Below are 23,675 nucleotides of genomic sequence, written 5' to 3' on the forward strand. Positions count from 1 at the left end.
ACCGCGGCGCGGCTCCGGCCGAGCCTCAGGCGATTGGTTGAGAGCGGCGGCCAATGGGGCCGCGACGAGCTCGCGCGGACCAATCACCGGCCGGGGGTGGGCCTCGCGCACAGGCTCCTTCGGGCAGAAAGCGGTGTCTTGAGGTGTCGCAGCCCGAGGCGCTGAGGACGTGTCCCGCCGCGGCGGCCGCCCTTCGGCGTCTGCGGGGCCCCAGCACTGGCCGGCGCCGCCCTCGGCCGGCGCCTGTGGAACCTTCCTCTGCGCGCCGCGCGCCGGGAGAGGAGCAGGCTCGGCGGCATGTCGCCCGCGCTGCAGGAGCACACGCCCTCGGGTAACACGCGGCCCGGGCCTGGGTGCGGTGCTTCCCCACTCCGGCGGCGGACTGCCAGCCCCTGGGGTGGTGCGCGTCTCCCCGTGACCCGCCGGCCGAGGTCCCGCGGGCGGACGGGCGGCGCCGTTAGACTCGGCGTCCACGTGTCTCCCCAGTTCCTTCCTCGCTGGCACTCCTCCTTCCCTCACATGCACCCCTTCTTCCCCGCCAGCACCCCTTCCTCCCCGCCGACACCCCGTCCTCCCCGCCTGCACCCCTTACTCCCTGCCAGCACCCCGTCCCCACTTGCACCCCTTCCTCCACGGCACCTCATCTTCCCCACGTGCACCCCTTGCTCCCCAGGCACACCGCAGCGCGCCGCTTTCGTGCGCCAAAACGCGCTCTTAACGTCTGAGCAAGGACTTGCGGTTTGACTGACGGAGCCTCTTTCAGCGGGGTCCTGGGGAGGTTTTGCCCGATGTAACGTTCTTATTCAGTAAGTAGTTACTGAGCACGTAACTGTGCTCAGCCAGAGTTCAGGAACTGAGCGATAAGGAAACCCAGAGAACTATTTAAAAACACACTGAATGTTTATTTTCCATTTCAGGGTTAGAGCAGTCGTTCTGCAAACTCCAGAGAGCAGAGAAGTACTGTGTTAAAACATTAGCAGATGCCCAGTAAGGTCGTGAGGGGGAGTAGTATTTGCAAGTGGTTCTGATTTTGGTGGCTTTGGGATCACCATTGAGAAAAAAACTAGTACAAGAACTGAATATAATTTCAGCTTTACCATGAGCTCCGGGTCTGTAAGGTCATCCCTTGTTATGATCTGTGGATAAACACCCATAAAAACAGGTTATGTATGGGGTAGTGTTACTGGAGTTAAAGGGGCCCGTCTGCCCACCGCGTGTGTCTGAGTCAATCACATACATAAAAGTTTTGCGGCAAGAAAAGGATTTATTTTAGAGTTGCAAGTCCTGGAAACAGGCGAGCTAACACTCAAAGGCCTGGCTCCCCAGGTGTTTCGAGGGGACAGATCATATAAGGAAAAATCAATAGTCATAGAACTAAGGGAGTTGGGGGTTGTGGGTGCTACTGATTGGGAAAAGGCTGTGATGATTGATTATTGTGTCCAGTTCTGGAATCAGCCATGGTGCCCTCCTGCGGTCTCTGTGGCCCATTCTGCCTCCACACGCAAGCCAAAATGTTATCCTTAGTATAACCCAAACGTATTGTCCCAATGATTATAGAAGTGTGGCTTTATTAACCTTATGTCCTAAGGCTTTAATGATTAAGGGAGTTGGCATACAAAGGTGGAAGAATAAGGGTGAAAAAAGCAAGTTAGTCATCATGCCATTATACTAGGTAAAGACTTTGAATCAGAGAAAAAACTGTGAGTGCAATCTGGGCGTGGTTACACTAGGAAATAAGAGCATCATTAGTAAGGACGGAACAGTAGCTGTGCTGTAACAGAAAGCTGTTCTGGTCCAGGGAGGGTGAATACTCAATTCATAGTAACTCAGAAGGAGAGTCATCAGAGATGAGCTAGTGACCCTGTTGATTCTAGGGTTCTCATAAATGGAATCGGTACAATTATTCTTGAAACCTGTGGAACTGTGAGAAGTGTCTTATCACTTGTTATAAAATAAGACCTGTCCCTCTCAGAGGGGTATTATGTAGTTATTTGAATAATGCTCTTACTCAGGACTTAAGGCCTTCTCTTCCCTATTTAACTTAAAAAAGGAAATATGTCATTTCCTTTTCATATGAATGTATCAGCAGCAGAATGTCCCAGCTAAGTAGGGGAACCGCAGAACTAGATTCCTGAATCCACTTTGAAAGTGGTCAGGGAGAATCCGCTCTGTTTAGAACCTGACCAGGAGTAAAAGGTACACGGAGTTCTAGACCTAATGAACTGAATACAGTTAGATAGGCTTTTTGGCTCTTATTCTTCATGGAAGAGAAACATTTCACTGAGTGCTGACCCTGCCAAGGGAAAGAAGCATTGTTAAGGTGACTTACGCTTATGAGAAGGCTCTGGAGGGGTGATGGTGATTAAAAGCCAGTGAAAGATGAGCCCCTATTGGGAAAGCTTGGGAAATACCTGAGGCCGAGAACAGAGATTTTAAGTTAATTTAAACCACCAAATCTGGGAGAAAGACCTTTTAGTTTCTCTAAAAAGGAAATCGTATGTTCTCTCCTCAAGGATGAATAAGTGGGGATGATGTAGAAGCAGTGGGCTTTTAAGGACCTCAGTTGCCGAGGAGTTTTGTATTCAGCCCATGCAGTTGTTCTGTTCTACATTCCCTTTTACCTCTGTTTTCTATTTACAATAGTCTTATTTTCATAGGCAGTCTTTTTCAAATATTAAATATATTTGTATATTTCTTTATACTCTGGTCTGTGTGTATGCATTTTTAATTTATGTAAATAGTATCGTGGTAGTTAACCATTTCTGACTTTTTCACTCACTATTCCAGCCTTACAGTACAGCAGTGCAGCAGAGGTGTATCTGGTTACCACTGTGTAGTAGTCCACACGAGCATCCACCACGTTTTACTTTGCCATATCTCAAGGTTGTCTCGAACTTGCCATCCCTACAGACATCCTCTTACGTGTTCTCTGTGGGTCCATGTGAGACTTTGGGAAATACACCAGGAGTGAGATTGCAGGTTTCTGCATGCTTCATGTTTCTAGGTTGTTGTAGGCAGCTCTCCAGAGTGGCTCTGTCAGCGTTCCAACAAGCATACTCGAGGGTCGGATTGTTTTTGGAATTACCCAGTTTTCTAATTGCCCATCTGTTGGATGTAAATTGGCATCATCTTGTTTTAATTCACAATTCTCTGATAGCTAATGAATTTGAGCATCTCTTCTCTACTCGTCTGTTATTGTTTTCCCCTTCCTTGACTTGCCTATTCATGTCTTTTGCCCATTTCCCTATTTAATTTCTTATTGATTTATAGGAGTTCCTTGTACATTATACATGTTAGTCCCTTTCAGTTTTAGACATTGCAGAATCTTCCTCCAATTCATAATCCGTTTATTACTTTGGTGTATGTTGAATTTCATTTAACAGAAATTGTTAGTTTTTATGTAATCAAATTCATCCTTTTTTTAAAAAAAAATTATAGGTTAGGCTTTTTGAGTCTTATGTCTTTCCCTATTATGAGTAATAAGGATATTTTAAACGTGTATTTTACTTTTCCTAATTTTATGATATGGGTTTGTCATATATTGTAATATTTGGTGGGCCAAGTAACTTTCTACTTCTTCAAAGTTAATTTAGCTCTTTCTGGACTTTTAGCCTTTCACATAAATTATAAAATACACTTGTCAAATTTCTCATAAAAATCAAATGTTCTATTTTGAGTTTTAATAAAACCTTTGATCTCTTAACCACATCTCAGAATTTGTATGTGTGGGGGCAAGGTGTTTTGTGGTAAATAATGAACTGTCTTAAAGTCTGAAAACAGCTTATATTTCTGGATTGAAAAGTGAATACAGTAGGGGCCCCATGGAAAAATGCTTAGACTTCTTTATGAAAATGGGAGGAATAGAGCCACACTCAGCTGTCAGATTTGCAGTGAGTTGAGAGATGCCATACCAAGACTGATGAGGTTGCCAGGGATGGGAAAAGATGTGGCATCTCTTATGTTTTGTAGATTTCTCCTTCCAGTCCTCATTAAACATGTGGGCTTGCTAGTGGAGGAGATCAAGGACAAAGATGTGTAAATGACACACTATTGCTTGACCGTTTTGCTGATGACAGGACTTATTTTGTAGAAAAGATTGCATTTTTTTTTCTAGGTGGTTTGGATACTTTTTAAAATTAAATTCAAACGTATGATGTACTCCCCCCCACATTCATACCCTGTGCTCCATCAGTCTGTGTTGCTACTGAGGCTGCCTTCCGGAAGCCTGCCCGGAGTAATTCGGTCGAACAGCTCCGTAGCCGCCATGTAGCCCTGTTCTTGTTTTGTGTACCTCAGACTCTGGACGGTAAGACAGGGTAGGTTTGTGGATTTGCACCCAATTCCATCTTGTAGAGATTCATACATTTCCGCTTTCGGTTTCAGATGACCTCTTATCTTCTGTCATCTTCTTTTGCCATTTCCATTGAGAAACTATTTATTGAACACTTAGGTTGCCAGATACAGTCCTCGGTGTTGCTAGGGATGGAGATGAGTTGGTCTGGACAGTCATTTCCTCCAAGGAGATCAAGGGACGTAGAGCAAGCGCCACATGACTCAAGCTTCACTCCTCTCAGGCACACAGAAGGGAATGTTTAAGTAACTTGTGTTAACTTCGGTAGGCAGTAGGGAGTTGTCGAAGATGTTCGAGCAGAGGAAGCAACTGATTTCAAACTGATTAACCTGGTGGTGGTACCTAGGATAGACCGGAAGACGGGGTGACCAGGTAGTGATGAGGTGGTGATCTTTCACCTCTGTAGGACACTCGATTGTTTATAAACATCTTCATCTCTGTGATCTCATTTAACCTTAAAAACAACTCTATGAGGTAGATAGAGCAGGCATTTTTATCCTTAGTGTTCATGGCTGTAAACTGAAACTCTCAGAATTTGTGATGGCCAGAATGTGTAGTGAGGGCTTGAAGATGGTATTGGCGATGTGGGTAGAGGGAGGACCAGTGTGGATGCCATTTTGGAGGCCACATCTTATAGGGCTTGGGATATGACTAGATGTTGGTTATCAGGGAGAATAGGAGTCAGATAATACTGAGGTTTTCAGGTCAGGCTTCTGGGAAGGGTGATGCTATTCACAGAAATAGGGAGATCAGGCAGGGGATAGAGCAAGTTTGGTTTTGAATATTAGGTTGATGGGCAGGTAGATGTACTAGGTGGTGATATCAGGTGTCTGACGGTTTGAAATCTGAGTCTAAGGTTGGATGGAGCACAGTATTTTGACAATTAGAAGGTCATGGCGATTTTAGAGAATAATTTCAGTAGAGTGGTGGAGGAGGAAGCCGCGTCAAGGTAAGGGATCGGGGTGCGGGGGTTTGGGGTAGAACTCAGCAGAGGTGAGGTGAGCGGTGGGAGGAAGGGGGGGGGTGGCGATCAAGTGCTCTTCCTTAGTTGCAGAGATAAGGAAAACAGTGAGCCGAGCTGCAAGAGGATTTTGATGTGCAGGGGGTAAATTTGAGGACCTCCCAATAGTCGACTCCTTTGTACAGGCTTAGGTAAAGTCACCCGTCGAGTGGAAAGGATGGGAAGGACCGGTGCTAAGAGAAAGCAGAGGTTGGGGACGCGGACGTGGCAGATGTGGAGGCCCACCAAGGGAAGGTAAAGAAAAGGCTCCACTTCAAGAATTGTCTGTGACTCCAAGCAGTGTGGTTTCGTGGCTTTCCAGTTGTTCTTGGAAACCAGGAGATAGGATGGAAGGAGGGGCTTTTCAGGGCTGGAAGTTAGGAGAGGTCAAGGACGTGGGGAGCATTGAGAAGTTCCAGGGTGCTAGCCAGTTATTATTTCAAAGATGGAGCAGAGATGAGTAAAACCCTGTGTATAGGCTGTTAGTTCCGGCAGTAGGTGGGGGAGACTGCCAAAGTTCTTAATTTAAGAGGAGTTTGGAATGATTGTTGGTTTTCAGTTACCCGCGTTAACTCTCCTTGCAAAGGGAGCCTGCACACAGAACTAACGGAGAGGCTGTGGGAAGACCTGCTGACAGCCCGGCCCGCCTCGTATGGCTGGGCTCATCGCTGTGTTTTCCTCGCCTCTGGATCGGGGAATTACAGCCTGCTTTCATTTCGGTTTGGTGCTTCACCAGTGATTCATGCTCTGTACAATCGTTTATTGCATTATGCCTTGTTATAACTTATGAAAACGTTTTTGGTCAGTGTTTTTCTAATGTTGTAGAGCTAAGAGTTTGTCTTTTATGAGCCTTATTTAGTCCCTATTGTGAGTCTTTATAAATTATTCTAAACTCCCTCTCCACACACATCTTTTTCCTCTTTCGTTTTTTAAAGTCAATTTTTTATTGTCTTTAAAGCAGGCATGAAGAAAACCCTGCAGGACGAGATCAAAGCCATTCTCCAGGAGAGGATCATGGTGCTGGACGGAGGCATGGGGACCATGATCCAGCAGCACAGGCTGAGTGAAGATGACTTCCGAGGTCAAGAGTTTAAAGACCACCCCAGGCCACTGAAAGGCAACAATGACATCCTGAGTATAACTCGACCTGATGTCATTTACCAGATCCATAAGGTAAGGTGTCCCCAGGTGCATATGTTCTCAGGCTGCTGTTCTGCACGCCATTTCATGGACTGAGGGCAGAATGCGGTGCCCAGTGCTCTGAGGACACAGAAGAAGGTGATTTGTTCAGAAAGCTGACGTTGGACACCAAGTAAACGTCATCTCCTGCGCTGAGCATTCGGGGTAAGGAGATGAGGATGATAGGTTTTCTGCCTTTGAGGTCTTTAAACTCCAGTGAAAAACCACAAAATTCTGGATGAAGTAGGATTTTCACATATACTTTGTTACGTAAGTCACCACAACAGCCTTGATGAAACAAAACGAAAGGTAATCATTGTTCTCATTTCGTAGACTGGGAAACTCAGGATCACAGAGGTTAAATAACTTGTCTGACGGGACTAGATTACTGACCTGAAGTCCCGTGTTCTTCGGTTTTTCTGTCTCCAATAAAAATGGCTAGCCACCATGAAGAGATCAGAAGCAAGTGACTGGGTATTGTTAGACTCTTAAAATTTAAAAATAAACAGAACTAAATTATTTTAGAGGCGATCATAGGAATTTCATAGAATCGTGACTAGAAGAGATAATAAGGCACTTTAATCTGTTTCCCTGATCAGGATTCAATTAGAAGGACAAAACCTATTTACCGGTTAAGTGAGAAAGTTTCGTTTTCTGGAGAAGGGTATTGTTATAGGTGTTTCAGATTCGTCTTAAGGAAAAAAACAATTACCTAGACAAATCACCAGGTGATTAAGGGAATCATTGAGTGTGGAGGGGATCGTGGTACTGGGTGGCCAAGACTCTTCCACATCAGATGCAGAATGGGTTTTTTTTAAGAGAAACTAAGGCTGCCTTTCCTTTGGTTATGATGGGAATTGCAGGTGCCGGAAGATTTAAAATTGGTCTTTGAAGAGATTTGGTTCTGCAGAAAGAATGGTAACTCAGTTTTTCTGCTCGGCCTTGAGACTGTGTAATCAAATCTCATAAAACTCCAGCATATTGAGATTGGGAATATGTCATCGTGGTGTGAATTGTTTGGGGTGGTTACAAAAATCAGCCATTATAATGCAGTTGGTGAATCACATGACCACTGTGTTATGGGCTTTGTCACTGTCACTCACGTGGGTTATCACTAGAGTGTAAGTTCCCGAGGGCAGGAATTTAGGCCCGTTTTTCACTCCTGAATTGCAACTGCTTAGAACAGCATCTGGCACACAGTGCTTGCTCTGGCCTGGGTGTTAGATAGGCGTCTAGACAGAACAACAAGGTTCTGATGAAGCGAAAATGACTGCAAATACAATAAGGTGGACTTGCCGCCTGGCTGTCTCATTCCTGGGAGGCTGTTGACTAGTTGGAGGCTTGGAATGTACAGAGCATACCGTGTTCATGGACGGAGAAGGGAAAAAGACCACATTGTCACACGTAATTATTTCTCTTGGAATTGGTGACTATAGATTAGATCCTCTGATATTTTTATGGATTGTCTAAGTAGTATTTGTAGTGTAAGTGACTGACATTAAACTTTTGATGCAGTGGCATCTGTCTCAAAGACATCCACATCAAATAAACATATTGGCAGGTATATGACACAGCTTCTATCTAAACAACTAGAAAAGGAACCAGGTCACTCCCACCCATGAAGTTCCCCTTTTAGAAAGCCCTAGGTACCTAGCTAACTGACCGCTTGAGTGACCCTGCTTTTCCCTTTCTACACCCTAATTTCCTCTTTGATGTTTTAAATTTTACCGATAGAGAGTGAGCCTGCCAAACCCTGGGCACCCTACCCTAGGCCTCAGTAAAGCAGAGTTCCAGGTTCACGGGCGCTCACTCGCTCACCTATACCCTTTCCCCCACCTGCCTGGCTGCGTGGCCCCAGGAGTGCCTGTACCACTTAGGACCTCTGGGTAATAAATCTTGTTTTTTAAAAAGTTCCCTGACGGTTGTTGCTGAGGTGCATCTGGAAGTCATAACAACTGCCAGGGCTGGTCCAGCCCCAGCCCTGGCTCCGGTCTGGGCTCCCCACAGACGAAGAGCCCCGGGGGAGTGCCCAGGCATCCCTAGCCGGGCACTATCAAGAGGCTGAGCCCACGTGAAACAATATTTGAAACAACTAATGGCCGCTAGAAGTGCTGTCATTAATGTCCTTTAATTTTGACAACTTTCTTCATCAGAAAACTGAGGAGCCAAGAAATTAAGTAGCTTGCCCCAGGTGACACATATTTTAAATCGATGAGAATAGGATTGGAATTGAGGAATGTCCTGTCCAGAGCCCATGAGTGGATTACTGAGCCGGGAAAGAAGATGAAAGAGAGGGTGATGAGCTAGAGGAAACACCTTTTAAACTTTGAATCTATGGGAATTTAGAAATATTTGTTCTCTAACTATAAGGACAGTATGCAGTCACTTAAAAACAATAAGTCTAGCTGGATAATATAGAAAAGCATAAAAGAAATTAAAAACCACTTGTATCAGTACCAAGAGATAACTGCCATTCACATATTTTAATTTATATTTCAATCCAGTTTTCTGTAATTGGATTTTAAAAATTAAATTGGGATTACATTACTTCATACTATTCTATAATTTGCATTTTTAAGTTATATACCATGAACACTTAATGTTCTGAAACTTGGTTTTAATAACTTTCTAATAATCTATTTTGTGTATTTCTCATCCATTATTTAACTGATCTTACTCCTAGGCATTAAGGAATTTTTCTTGCTTTTTTTGAAAAATCAAATTTTAAGTAATGTTTTCTCACAAAACAAAACCCATAGATAAGAATAAATTCCCTTTAATACTACTCCAAAGTTCTATTTTCTCCCCAGAGATAACCATTATGTTAGTTGATGTGTCTTTCCAGATGATTTTGTTACTCATTATGTACATGTATATATGTGTGTAAGTATGGATGTGTGTGTATACATAACACATACATCTGTAGAAAACTCACAGTGCTGTTTGAATATGTGTATATGTGAATGGTGTCATGCTTTACATATCAATTGATTTTATTTTTCTACTCAGCGATACTTTGGAGATCTTTCCATGTTAGTATATGTTGATATACACAACCTTTTTTTAGCTGCCACGTAACGTGATAAAATGGATATATTATCGTTTATTTAGCTGTTTCCATGGATATATTATCGTTTATTTAGCTGTTTCCTTACTGGTGGGTTTTTAGGGTGTTCGTGACATAAATGCGTAAATCTCGGTTTTCGTTGCTGCCCTCTTCGAACAGCGTAGTTGGGTTCACTGGCTATCGGAACAGCTAGGGGGCCGAGAGAGTCCATCCAGAGTGCTCATCAGGTTGAGCTGAGTTGATATTCAAAGAGAGAGACAAGAGTTTTCAAACAGGAAGAACAGGAGGATCGTGGGTCCTCAGAGGTCCAGCGCAGGCGTGTTTTAGAGGGATTAGGAGACGTGGGCAGAAACGGTTGTCAGAATTGAGATCTAGAGATGGCGCTGGTCTCAGTGGGGGTCAGATTGTCCTCAAGCAGGGGGAGGTGAGGGAGTGGAACTAATTTTTGTTGTGTGCCCATCCTGTGCCATACGTTTGATGTGTTACCTGTATCATCACACAGCCACCCTGTGAGGCAGACGTACAGTACTTTCAAATGAGGGCTCTGGAGCTCAGAGAGTGTAAGGAAGTCGACTTCATTCACAGAATTTAGTGTGTGAACTTTGAATTCAAGTTCTGGGTTTGTTTACACCACGTGCCTTTCTGTGAAACCCTTGCACCCTTTTGCACCTCTAGCCCCTAATGCAGTGCCGTGCAAGTATAAGTGGTCAGGAGGTCGGAAGGTGTTCGGTGATGATGAAGATGAAAAGGCGTGTGTGTTGCTGGGGGGCGGGGCTTCTCAAACTCAGCACCGACGTTACTTTCTTGTTGCAGGATTACTTGCTGGCGGGGGCGGATATCATTGAAACCAACACTTTCAGCAGCACTAGCGTTGCCCAAGCTGACTATGGCCTGGAGCACTTGGTAAGAATTCCGTTTCTCCTCCTAGCGAAGATGTTCAGAGCACTTGCCATATTGGTTTTTTTTTTTCTTTTGATAGTAGCCATCTAGTGGGTGTGGGGAGGCAGATTTGGTTTATTTTTAATTGACACAGTGCTTCTGTATTCAAATTTTGTAAATTATGTCGATGATGGAAATGCATGGTAGATGCCGAGGTCCCCATTTCTGTGTGGGATTTTTTCCAGACACTCGCCCTTGTTTTCATGCAGGTAGCCCCGAGTGCTCTGACACTAATTTCTCTCATGATGTTGAGGCTTTGTGAGATCATGTGCTTTTTGGCTCATCAAAGAAAAATGAATGTGTATTTGAGGGTAGGAGTTGGCAAACATTTTCTGTAAAGGGCCAGGTAGTAAATATTTTGGGCCTTGTTGGCTACATGCAGACTCTGTTGCAACCACTCAACTCTGTCATTGTAGCAGAAAAGCAGCCACAGAAGATGTGTAAACGATGGGCTCGACTGTGTTCCAATAAAACTTTATTTACAAAATAGGCATCAGGCCAGAATTGCCCTGGGAGCCATAGCTGGATAACCCCTATTTTAGGATAATCTGGTTTGATGACTAGATATGAGGGTCCAAGGCACAGAGGCTCTTAGAATCAGATGGGGTCTTGATGATCACAAGTCTGAGACCCGACCCGGCCTGCGAGGCTGTAGGGAGCCTCGAGCCTCATTAAATTGTAGGTAGTACTTGGTGTGTTTGTGCATACTTGCTTTTATTTCCTCGTGAGTGGGTTTATGGACTTTCACCAAGTTTTAAGAGGTTAATGATCTGCAAAGAGTTCGGAGCCATTGCTTACAACCACTGTTTGGCGAAGGCAGTCAGGGCTGGGAGAAGCCGCTATGGGGACTGCCTGGGCCGGCAGGGGCGGAGCTGTTTCTAGAACCCAGGCCGCCTTCTCCGAAGCCTGCACTTTTTCCATGACTACGTTTTTTTCTGATTCTCAGAATATTTAACTATTTCAGCGTATTCTCTGACGTGCCAGATGTCTGGAGAGTGCCCTTTTGCCACCTGGCTCACGGGTTTGGGGAAGAACCTAAAGGCAGTTCTCACAGACTCACCTTTCCTGGTGCCTTCAGGGCCCGGGCAGCCAATAGGCCTTCTTGGCCAAGGCTCTACTCAGTCCTCAGATTAATCCTCTGTGCATTTCCTTACTGAATAAAACTGGGCTTTAGAAGGTCGTGACCTTCTTGTTTAACGTGCGGAAGAAAAGGAGGACGAGCTAACGTTTGCAGTTATGTGTTAGGCTTACCAGATGAACAAGAGCTCCGCGGGAGTGGCCAGGAGAGCAGCCGAGGAGATAACTCTCCAGACAGGTAAGGGGCATTTCTCTCTCTCTTACGTAGGTCATTCCTCTGACGGCCTCAGCTGTCTGCTGTCCACTCTTCCCTTTCATGACAGTCGGCCTCCTAGCCACCTGGTGGGCCCCGCGTTGTGCTCGTTTCTTGGTTGCTTCCCTGCGATTTCATAGTCGGGCATTCAGTGTCTCTCTGAATTCACTGTCCCTGCGGGCCTTGGGCTGAGGGTTTATTCTGCGTTTACTCTGCGGGGGATTTTATCCTAACTTTGTAGCTGAGACCATGGCTTCCTTGTATATTTACAGCTAAAATGATTTTCTCCCTTTGGAAGCATACCATCAGGTTGTTAAGGCAATAGCTGACTGTTTTGATCATTTTGGTTATCATTAAGATATTTTGATCTGATACCTGTAAAGCGATGCTCCTCCCTGTACTTGACTTACCTGGGTAAAGAAATATTGTCTTTGGAGCATTTTCCACTTTATCCCACTGGTGTCCTTGAAGGCTCTGTGTAGAACGCAAAAGAGTGTGGCATTAGATTCAGTTTTACAGGAACTTGGAAAGTGGCTCCTGGCTGGCTGCCACAACAGCACTTGGGTACCAGCTGGTTGGGAGGCTTGGAGGGAGAGAAAGGAATGGAAGTAATGGAGCCCCTTAAGATTTGGAAATGTGAAATTATTGCCAAGAGGAAAGATGCAAAGAAAATCGTCAGGAAGTTGGACACAGCATACTCATGAAGACTGAGCGATTTATAGGAGCTCCGTTTCTGAGAGGGAATGTTTAATTGCATGGGGCCGTGCAGACTTAGTAACTTAGTAATGCCCAACAGGGGCACAGGTCAGAGGATGTCAGCCAGCGTAAAGCAGGGAAAGATAAAGGCATTTTTGTTATTCCTCATTATTGTTCAGCTTTGGAGACGATAAGGAATATTTGGAGCTGTAACCTTTTCACAGGCTTGGTAATCGAACAGTTGGTAGTCTTCAGCAGTTAAGTTGTAATGTGTAACCAGGATGATTGGCTGGAATCACCAGAGGGGATAGCGGTGTGGCCCCGGCTTCTGCCAGCATCTGTACATGAGCACAATTTCTCAGGCTCCTTTAGAAGCACCGAGGTTCTTGCTTGGAGCAAAGGTTATTAAAGAATGATCAAAAGAGTTCTTAAAGTAAGATTTAATCTGCTTCATACTTTAATTTCAGGCTGTGTAACTGTTAATCCTGATGTACTCTTTCCCCCCAGTAAAGGGCCTGTGATACAGCAGTGGAAGGCATTTCCAGTCAAGTGCTGCTATGAGGCGCTTTTGCAGAATCTGTGTTAAGTTCAGGACCTTCAAGAATAGGGAGAGAGAGTTTGGCCAAACATAGCTATGGTGGTAGAAAAGGATTACATACCGAAAGGCTTTGAAGCCAGATACATAAGAATCCAAGAGTTTTTTCCATTGGCTTGGTGATAATATATGCACATTCTCTATATTTCATAATTTCTCTAGTGAGATCTGAGACAGCCTCCATGATCAAACACGTATTTGCCCTAAAATCTTGAACTGTCCCATTAAGCAGGATAAAGACTGTAAATAGCCTCTTGTTAGTTTAGGAGAGGTCAAGTTTTGTTGTCAAATGAATTAAAAAAATTGGGGCTTTTGCGCTTTTTGAATTTCAGAGTTTTGGTCAAAGAATTATAGACCTGTATCATAGAGAAATCTTATACATTATTGATTCACAACAAAAACGTTGAGCTATTCACAAATTTCATACGTTTTTATTTCCCAAAGGAATTAAGAGGTTTGTGGCAGGAGCCCTCGGTCCAACTAATAAGACACTCTCTGTGTCTCCGTCTGTGGAGAGACCAGATTACAGGAACATCAGTGAGTATCACATGTCAACATCGATCTTGGGCATGTGCTTCTGTGTATGGTCATCTCTACACCTGTAACCTGTCACCTCTGTGTCTGTACCTGTAACCCGTCGCTTCTATGTCTCTCTACACCTGTAACCTGTCACCTCTGTGTCTCTACACCTGTAACCTGTCACTTCTGTGTCTACACCTGTAACCTGGGACCAACTGCAGGACCCCCTGGGTTACCGTGACCTAGCCCACATCAAAGGGCTTACCGCAGTCCCTGGAGTATAGTAGATAACTAAATAGTTAACTGCTGCTGTTGTTATTAATATTGTTTTTCGAGCTTGCTTTCAAATGTACATGGTGTTTTGGTCGTGCTTCTTTATCAGCTTTGGAAATAAAACCAATCAAAATAAAGCCTTAAACTGAGAAGTTGAGAAATTAGACACTAGGCCTCGGTCTATCATAGAATAATCCACTAGACCCCTATTTTATCTATCAGAAAGTAGTCCAAACTACATAAACATACTTGCATTATAAACTATCATGTATAAACGTCTCACATTGAGATTTTATGAAAAATCTGGAAATGTAGTTCAGTTTCTTAAACATCAGATTTTATAAAAATGAACTGTGAGAGCTGAATAGCAGTGCTGCTCTGTATGGTAATGAACTTCGTGTAGATGACAAGTTCAGGCAAGTGTGGTTTGTAGGTTTTTGGTCACAGAACTTTCCATGCAGTGACCACACTTTGTCACCGGAGTTGCTTGTTCTGATGTTGTCTGTCATTGGTCTAGGCATGACAGCGAGGAGCTGACGCTTCCTTTCTCTGTGCTGTGTGGCATGAGACGCACCTATGCAGCAAGCACAGATCTGCTGTTGAGGCTTCTTGACTGAATATCTGAGCATTGTTGTTGTTGTTGTCGTTGTTTTTTTTTTGGTCGGGAAGTAAAACGACTCCTCATTTTCCCTCTCAGGTGGAAATAGACAACCGAAGATGTTTCTTCCAAAGTTTTCTCTGGGAGCATGTGAGAGCTCCTCCCGAGGGGTTTCTGAACGCTGTGTGTGAGGCTGAAATTGCCCACCACGCGAGTTTCCTCTGAGACAGGGCAGGAGGCATCCACAGGACCGCAGCCCTTTAGCACAGAGAGAGGCTGTGACTGGAGCGGGAGGATCCAGATCAGCACGACGCGGTCGTGTGTCACGTCTCACGCTCGTCCCTTAGTGGATCGGTCAAAACCATCCCTGGCAAGGATGATCTTTTTCAGAGATCTTGGGAGCGAGCTGCAGGGCCGGGGACATCACACAGCTGCCCGCTCACACAGCTGCCCGTCCGCTCTGTCTCGGCTGCACGGGGAAGGTGTAGGCGGCCCTGAGCTCAGGAGCCACCGTGTTCAGGTTACTGCTTTAACTTCCATCGCTGCTGAGCTGCCGTATTTGGTTTCTTACCTAGGTGTTGTCCTTAAGTTATGCACTCTAAACCAGCAGTAATTAGCTCACAGGTGCCAGGCCTGAAGTCAGCATGTCCTGGCCATTCAGAGGATGTTGATGACTCATGTCCTACGTTTGGTTTATTTTTTGCAGTATTTGATGAGCTCGTTGAAGCGTACGAAGAGCAGGCCAAGGGGCTTCTAGACGGTGGGGTCGATATCTTACTCATTGAAACTATTTTTGATACGGCCAATGCCAAGGTGAGTTAAGAGGGAAAAAAGGAACAGGGCCGGGGTGGAGTGGAGGGTTGTGATGACTCCTCTGATGTAGTGAGGAGACAGTAATAGCCATTATCAGGGTTAAATGAGATTTCTCTTTTCCATTTTAATCTTGACTATTTTTAACTGAGGCCAGCAGAATGAGAAAAACTTCAAAAGGTTATCCTTTTAACTTTTAAAAATGCTTTTTTTTAATTAGGAAAGTAGATGTTTTCATGTATAGCCACTATATATGCATCTGCGCATAGGTAATAAATATATACAGATGGTTCTAAATTCAGAAGAGACGTGCATTATGCAGTGAAAAGTGCTGTCCTGCCATCTCCTATTCCTCGGGGACAACACCGTTGCCAGGGTTGAGACGCCAATGGGGACTCTGTGCAGCATGCGTGTGCCTGAGTTTGTATTCCTTACATATGAACAAAGCTGTGCAAGTGTATGGAGAGGAAAGTAAATACCCTACACGTATGTTTTTGCACAGTGTATCTAGAGGGTAAATTTCTACAGGTGAAATTGCTAAGCGTTTGTGCATTGTGCATTTTGATCTTCGGTGTCGAGTTGCCGTCCAGCCAGCAGGCGGGGCTGGTTTCACCACCTTCTCTAACAACTATTGTTACACTTTTTCATCTTTTCCGCTATGAGGGGTGAAAAATACGACCTCGCTGTACTTTTCATTTGTATTTTTCTGACTATGAATGAAATTAAACATTTGTTTTTAGTTTTATAGCCATTTACATTTCCTTGAGTCCTGTGCGTTTTTTCTGTCGGATTTTTTTTTTTTTCTTAATAGAGTTTTTCCCTAAGGAAGTCAGGCCCATGTTGATGACGAATAGCAAACATTGTCTCCGGTGTGTTGTGTGACTTTTGATTTTCTATGTGATGGTGACGGTGATGTAGTTGTGCTGTTTTTGTTTGTTCGTTTTAGTTTTTCATTGGTGCAAGATAATTATAATTTCGTATGGTTGGAGTTACGGATTCTGGGTTGTTGGTGGTGTTTTGCGCAGAGGGAATTATATTTGCATGGGTAGTCCTCACCCCAAGATAAGGAGAAAAATGGTCTCTTTTTAAAACTAGTAGTTTCATCAAAACTTTAATTGTTTAAATCTTGTGGAAATAAGGCCAGAGTCAGAATTTTTGAAAGATTTTGTTTGTTTGTTTGTTTGTTTGTCTTTTTAACTAAAATACTTGTCATTCATGAAGAATTAGTGGCGTGACCTCCAGCCAGAAGCTGGATGACTATCCAGCCATATTTTAAACATATCATTTGTATGGTTCTCTTTTATCCACCTTTCTAGAAATTGTTCTGTGAATCTCCAGTAAACGCATTATAATTTAAAAAGCAATTCAGGTATACATTTTGAAAATAAGCAGTAGCAAACATAATAAGGAAGATATCTGACATGAAATCAAGATATATATTTGAAAATTGTCACAGTATTGCTTAGATTAGAAATAATAATGGGATAAAGCATTAGGATAGATTCCTTAGTTCAGTTTTTAGGTTTTTAGAATGTGACATGACATTCTTTTGATTATAAAGGGACTGGTTTCCCTCATGATGCATCTGGAATTTATTCTGGAGATCTAGCTACTCTTTTTCTCTAAGGTAACCTAGCTTTCCTAACATCGTCTATTAAACGTTCTGTTTTTTTTCTGAGTGATAGGAACCACCCATAGAATCCATCTGGATATCATCTGTTCTAGTCATCTGTCTGCTGATGTCACACTGCTGTCCTGTTGTTTACCATAGCATTATAGTTATAGTATGTCTGAGTATGCGGTAGGCTAATAGGCTTTTCATTAAACTCACGCCCCACCCCTTTTCCCATAACTTTCCTGGCTATTCTTTACGTGTTTATTTTCCATAAGATCTTTAGGATCAATTTCTATAGTTCTAAAAAGAGAAATTCTGATATTTTTTCCATAGGAAAATAACCTACCATTAAAATAAAAGTACACATTAATTATAGGTTATGTTCTAATTTCAGAAAATTAATTATGAAAAGCTGCACATCTTAGAATGAAGGAATATAATGATAGAAAGAGAACTTAACAAAACACAGACATTACAGAGTCTGTGGGGTGTGTGCCTTTACATGCTGAGTTCATGCTCTTTTTTTAGTGACACACGTATTGGTTCACATACCTACTGTGTGTATACGAAGGTGTGGAAGGCAGAGGCATTCTCTTTAACTATTTTTTATTTTGATTGTGAGAAGGAAGAGAGAGTAGCTCTTCAGCTCCTCAGGAAATAATTGGTTCATAGATGAACCTTTACTCAGCATTTGTTTTGTTTTAATGGGTACAGTGTGACACCCGGGGTGCTGGGTCGTGCATTTCAGGGAGGACATGTGTCTTCCCTAAAAGGTGACGTTGTACCTCGTCAGAAGAGGTCTCAGAAAATTGAGCATTCCGATCATCCAGTTAGACTGACCTGAACACAGTCTCTCACGAATAAAGATGTCCTTTCTTTCCTGACAGGCAGCCTTGTTTGCACTCCAAAACCTTTTTGAAGAGAAGTATGCTCCCCGGCCTATCTTTGTAAGTTCTAAAATGTCGATTTTTGTTTTTTATTAATACTGTCATTTTGAGGGTAGGCTTTTGTTTTCCTCGCATAGTAGAACTTTGATAGTATCTTTTAGGAACCATGTACTTTAACTTCTCTGTTCACCTCCTTCCTTCCGTCACCCCTACACACCAAAAGTCGTCTTATCGCTGGAAACGAATCTAGAAGTGGTTGGTGGAAGGCCAAGTGTCCTGGCCGAAATGGTCTGCTGAAGCTAGAGGCTTAGGGCCCCAGGAGGGGTGACCTGGGTGCTGGCTGCGAAGCACCCGCACCGAGGACACCAGATTGTCAGTTTCTTAATAGCACACACACGCAGAATCCTACGACTGCTGGGCGAGAATGGAATAGAACCAAAGCGAGAGGTGTTAAACGAGTCAGCTCTGTAACCGCGGGAGGCCGGGATGACCCGAGCCTCCCTGGGGACGCCCTCTGCAGGGGGGCTGGGTGTGTGAAGTCTGAAGCCGTTCTGGTCATTGCTTTTGCCTCAGTGGCTCTCTCTTTTCCTCGTTTCCACGGCTCACCCCCCGAGCCCTGCTCCCCGTCATTTGTGTGCTGTGACCATCGTAGAAAGTGTTGTCTTTGAATTTGAGTTCCACGGTTCTCTGGCCCATAAAAGAACACAGAAAGTCAGCTTGCTCATTGTATTTTATGACTAAACTCTTAATTTGAGTCTATATTGTTGACTGAGTTTATTAATTCAGATTTCAGGGACAATCGTTGATAAAAGTGGGCGGACACTTTCTGGACAGACAGGAGAGGCATTTGTCATCAGCGTGTCTCACGCAGACCCACTCTGGTGAGTGACCATTCTGTCCTCAACTCCTTCCTCTTTTGGGGATCTTCTCTGGTGGCTGTAGAATGTGCCCTGGGAGGGGGCTGCTTCTGCGCCTGTCCGCGGTCCACCTGCGTGGGATGTTGGCCTTCCTGGGAGTACACTCAGCCTTTTCCCTAAGGGGGATGGACAACCACCACTAAGTGGGTTGTTCGAGGGACTGGGCCAGCCACACAGTTGCCCGGTTGTCTGTAAGTGTCCCCCTTAGAGTTTAAGACCGTGCTTGTTGGTTCAGTAGTACACTTTAAAACTGTTATGAGCACTTACATTTTGGGGCGATGCTTTGCAGTTTTTTCACTCCTTATTTATGGAGCAGCTAGCAGTCTGGCTTGGAATAAGATGGAAACTCTAAAGCTCAGATTTTTATCTTTAAAATTAACATGGCTTTTCATCCTACTTTAAAATGTCTTCCTATTTTTTCTTATCAAAATAGTTGAAATTATGTACCGTAAGTGAAATGGAAGCTCCCGGAGCATATACTGTTCTCTCTCCTGCCTTCTCCGTCAGTGTGCTGTTTGTTCCTCCTGCCTGGAAGCTGTGCCTGCCCCTCCCCCTCAAACACATGCACACACGCACACACAGCCGTGCACACATGCACAGCCACACAGTCACATGCACAGAGCCATGCACACACATACACACACAGTCACACATAGCCATGCATACACAAACACACATACACACACACACATACAGCCATGCACATGCACAGTGGCACAGCCACACATAAAAGTTACACACACACACAGCCACACACATATAGCCATGCACACACACACAGCTGCAAACACACACAGTGCACACACACATACATGGCCATACACACACAGCCACACATACAGTCACACACACGCAAATACACAGCCACACACACAGGCACACACAAAGACACACACAGCCATATGCGCATATACACACACACACACACACACAGCCACACTACTGGCTCCAGTTAGCTGTTCAGACTCTTCCCCGAGTCCCCTCAGGGAGCCTGTCCTCTTCCCAGCCCAGGGTGGTGGTGTTCGGAGTGCTCTGTTTACTTTCATTAAAGACTTTGCCATGAAAACACTAGTAGTAGACATTTCCTGAGAGTTTGCTGTGTGCTGGGCTGGGCTCTTAGTGCTTTGTGGGAGTTCTTTCTTTTAATTTCGGCAGCCCCACCCTGGAGCAGGTACTGCCTGCCCTTCACGTCCTTGTTTCAGTGAGAGGAGAACCGAGACTCAGCTGCGACTTGCCCAGTGTCAAGTAAACAGTGACTGATGGGCGGAGCGTGCTCTGCCCTGCTGCTTCCTCCACATTTTACCAGTTGTGTGATATTTTTTCATATTTTAATGTTTGTGGTCTCCCATCCATGTACCAACCAGGCCCGACCCTGCTCAGCTTCCGAGATCAGACGGGATCGGGCGCGTGTGGGATGGCATGGCCGTAGACATCGTGTTTGTAGTCTTAGGGCAGGTCTAGCAGTTGACTTATTGTGATAGTGTGATTTCAGAAAAGCTGCCAGAGTACATTGTTACACGACTGACGGGGCCTGATAAGCAAGAAAATAACTATTGAACTGGGTTCTGAGCTTATGAGCTTTTTTAGATCAATCTCTTAATCATCTGTATTTCTCTAGTGCGCAGTAGAGTCTATGGCACATAGTAGGGATGCAATAAACTTTTAACAGAAAAACTGAAGATAGGAAAGTGTAGCTGTCTCCGAAGATCCCTATCTAGTTTATTAAAAATTTTTTTTCGTCTTCCTCAAACATTTTGAACATTCCTCATTTCATTTTCTTTCTCTCTTCCCCACCACGTTGCACTTAGGAATCCCAGTAAAAGAAAAAAGTCTAAAATATAAAAAGAGATGTAAATCTAAAATATAAAAAAAGAAAAGATGACACAGTCCAGTAGTTTCATTACGAGTTTCGTAACTCCTGGTTTCCTGACGGACAGCCTGTGGGCTGCCACCAAGACTGGCTTCAGAGGGGCTTCAGGCCCTCCGCGCGCACTTCAGTTAGAGCAGCTCTGCTTTGGTCTGTTCCGAGTCCACAGTAAGTTCCATCTGCAAAACACAGAGCCACTTGGTGTCATAGATAGCGAAGCCAGCTAAATTTGTTAGAGGACAGATTCTGAGGGCTGAGTCACCCTGCAAGTCAGTATGGAGCAAGGACAAGTCTTGGTTGTCTACCCTCCCAGAGTGGCTTCCACATACCATTCACATTCCTTCTACCGCCAAGATTTTCCTTTTTCTCTCTTTTAAGTATTGCTTTCAAATCAGATGTTTGTTGGTGGTGGTGGTTTGCAGGTGTTTCTGTTTCACACTGCACATTAAGCAAACTGCGAACTTATTTAAGGCGTCACATCTGTAGACAGGGTCCTTCAGCCTTACACTCATCTGACGTTGGAGACATGGACAGGGATCATAGTGCTGCGCGGGGCTTGAGTGAGATGGCTTTGGCTATAACTGCATAAAGGTGCTTTGAATCAGATTTATTATTTGCTTGGTTTTAGATACATTCCTTTCTTTATTATAACTTTATGTGCATAAATATTTTGAATAAAAGAAGATGCTTCTAATATCTTCTTTTGGTTTTTCCAGCATTGGATTAAATTGTGCTCTGGGTGCAGCTGAAATGAGACCTTTTATTGAAACAATTGGAAAATGTACGACAGCCTATGTCCTCTGTTATCCGAATGCAGGTGAGTATTTCAAAGGAGCCACCAGTGGCAAAATCCAAGTACACGAGATGTGGGTGGAAAGGGTGGTAGATCTGATTAAAGAGTTTGTTTTGAAGGTCTTGGTGTATAGTTAACGCTCAGTAGGAATTTTCTAGATGGAGAATATTTGGGTCTACACCACTGTTGCCCTGTACTCTTGAAAGAACAGTTTGGTTCAGGCTAAAAGCTTCAGAATTGCACAGAACTTTGGGGAATGAAGACTAGTCACATAATTGACCAGAGCCATGCTTTTGGTGGCAGTGTTCGCCATGCGGACGTGGTCAAAGTGATGAGTGCAGAGAGTGCGATGGGAGGGAGCCCTCTTCGTGCAGTGTGTGCACAAAAAGGCAGACGAAGAACCGGCGTCTTGTTACCTTTTACCTTTCTGAAAGTTGGGGCTTCTAGTTTACTATGTATGAAAATTACCAAGAGCATTGTAGACAATTCTGAACTATCTAATTCAACAGCGGTAATCCATTCTGGGTTAACCAGATTTCCTGGTGAAGGTTTTTGAGCACTGCTTAGCTCCCTTGGGCTAAAAAATCATTTTCCAGCATTCTTTCTCCAAATATATGCATTTTAATGCACAATAAATTTTATTTCCCACCAGGAGCAAGATTTATTTGAAAGGAGACTGGTTATGTTTTGTGTTTTTAATTGCATGTCGGGTACTCATTAGTTTGAAAGGTGTAGTGCTCCCCCAGCCCCTCCCCCAAGCAACTGGGTAGTGAATAAATTTCCCTCATGGGAAGGGGATGGAGGTGGGGGATTCTGCCCCATATAGTAGTGATGCTTTTCTTTCAAATGGAAAAGAAATAGTGGCTGTTTATATCCCTTTGTGATTTTCTTTTTTGAGTGGTGTCTCTCTATTTACTAAGTTTAATATTAAAAATTATTATTGGTTTTTGTAAGTATTTAATTATACCGTTTAATCATAATATAAAATTTTCTAACTTTTTAACCGAAAGCCTTTACAAATACTATGTCCGTTTGTTAAGATACTTTCCAATAATGGCTGAAATATACTTTCTTAGGTCTTCCCAATACCTTCGGTGACTACGATGAAACTCCACAGATGATGGCCCTGCAGTTAAAGGTCAAGAGCCCTCTTTCATTTGGTTCTTCAGAGAGAGAGAAGTAACATTTTAGATTTAGAATATTTAGAAGCAGACTTCTTCCTAAATAAGTTCCAGTGTGTGTATAACAAATAAAAGCCTGATTTCAGACGCCGGAGGCAGAGGGAGGCGCTCGCTGTCAGCATCTTTTCCCCAGTACCAACTGGTGGCTGTTGGAAGATTCCCAGTGAGGTCCACCCCAAACTGATTGAAACCTGGCTCTCCTGCAGCCCTTCCAAGTGGTTTCCCCGGCCCCCCAAACTCCTCGCTTCCCACTGTTGTCACCCCCATTCTCTCCCGTGTGTCTCTTGTTTTGGAATCCCAGACTGTGAGCCCGTGCCACCACCACCCTTCCTTACGACTCACCTCCGGTCTTTTGTCCTCGTTCCTTGAATCTGTAGCTTCTGGCTCACTGCCATTCTCTCCTCAACCATTTCCGACTCCGTTCTTAGATTGCCATACATTTTTAGCGGTCAGACCTTCCTCTCAGCTATGTTGTTGGTATGGCTAAATGCTGGACTCGCACTGTCCATTGTGTAGCTCCTACCACGTAGGGTGGTTGGAGCACTTGAAATGTGGCTGTCGTATCTGAGGAATTGAATTTTTAATTCTTTAGAATTTTTAATTAATCTAGAGTTAAAAACTTTGCGTTGTCGAAAATGCATTATTCAGCTTATAATCATTCAGCTCAGCATATGAGTAAAAATTGTATTGTGATCAGTTAAGTAAATATCTCATTGCATTTTAAAAGGTATAAAAGATTTCATAGTATCTGAACTGTTCTCTGTTTTTAACCTCATACCTAGGGCATTAAAAGCTTTGTATCTAGACTTAGGTGTGTTTAGCTCTTCTTTTAACATAAAATTAGTTATTCAGGAAATGTAGGTCTCTTTTCTGCTGAATTGGTAGTGGCGAATTTAGAATTCAGATGAACTCCTTGAAACTTTCTTTTCCCAAATGCAGGACTTTGCTGCGAACGGCCTGGTCAACATCGTTGGCGGGTGCTGTGGTACGACTCCGGATCATATCAGGTGACGGTGACTTCCAGCAATTTACCTTCATTACAGGATGAATCGTGTCCC

At 43.9% G+C, this 23,675-nt stretch overlaps 1 protein-coding gene across 1 annotated transcript in view; it reads left to right on the top strand.

The window, feature by feature from the left end:
- Positions 1-108: 108 nt before the first annotated feature.
- The window catches only part of MTR (5-methyltetrahydrofolate-homocysteine methyltransferase), a 103,812-nt gene continuing 80,245 nt past the window's right edge, over positions 109-23,675 (top strand). The window contains exons 1-11 of the mRNA XM_023520822.1: positions 109-331; positions 6,310-6,524; positions 10,411-10,500; positions 11,782-11,851; positions 13,602-13,694; positions 15,254-15,360; positions 17,860-17,919; positions 18,646-18,740; positions 21,360-21,460; positions 22,513-22,574; positions 23,557-23,624. Of these exons, the coding sequence (XP_023376590.1) occupies positions 298-331; positions 6,310-6,524; positions 10,411-10,500; positions 11,782-11,851; positions 13,602-13,694; positions 15,254-15,360; positions 17,860-17,919; positions 18,646-18,740; positions 21,360-21,460; positions 22,513-22,574; positions 23,557-23,624 (995 nt within the window). The 5' untranslated portion in view covers positions 109-297. The remainder of the gene's footprint in view (positions 332-6,309; positions 6,525-10,410; positions 10,501-11,781; positions 11,852-13,601; positions 13,695-15,253; positions 15,361-17,859; positions 17,920-18,645; positions 18,741-21,359; positions 21,461-22,512; positions 22,575-23,556; positions 23,625-23,675) is intronic.

This window comes from Pteropus vampyrus, unplaced genomic scaffold (genome assembly GCF_000151845.1).
Source record: "Pteropus vampyrus isolate Shadow unplaced genomic scaffold, Pvam_2.0 Scaffold279, whole genome shotgun sequence".
Classification (NCBI taxonomy): Eukaryota; Metazoa; Chordata; class Mammalia; order Chiroptera; family Pteropodidae; genus Pteropus; species Pteropus vampyrus.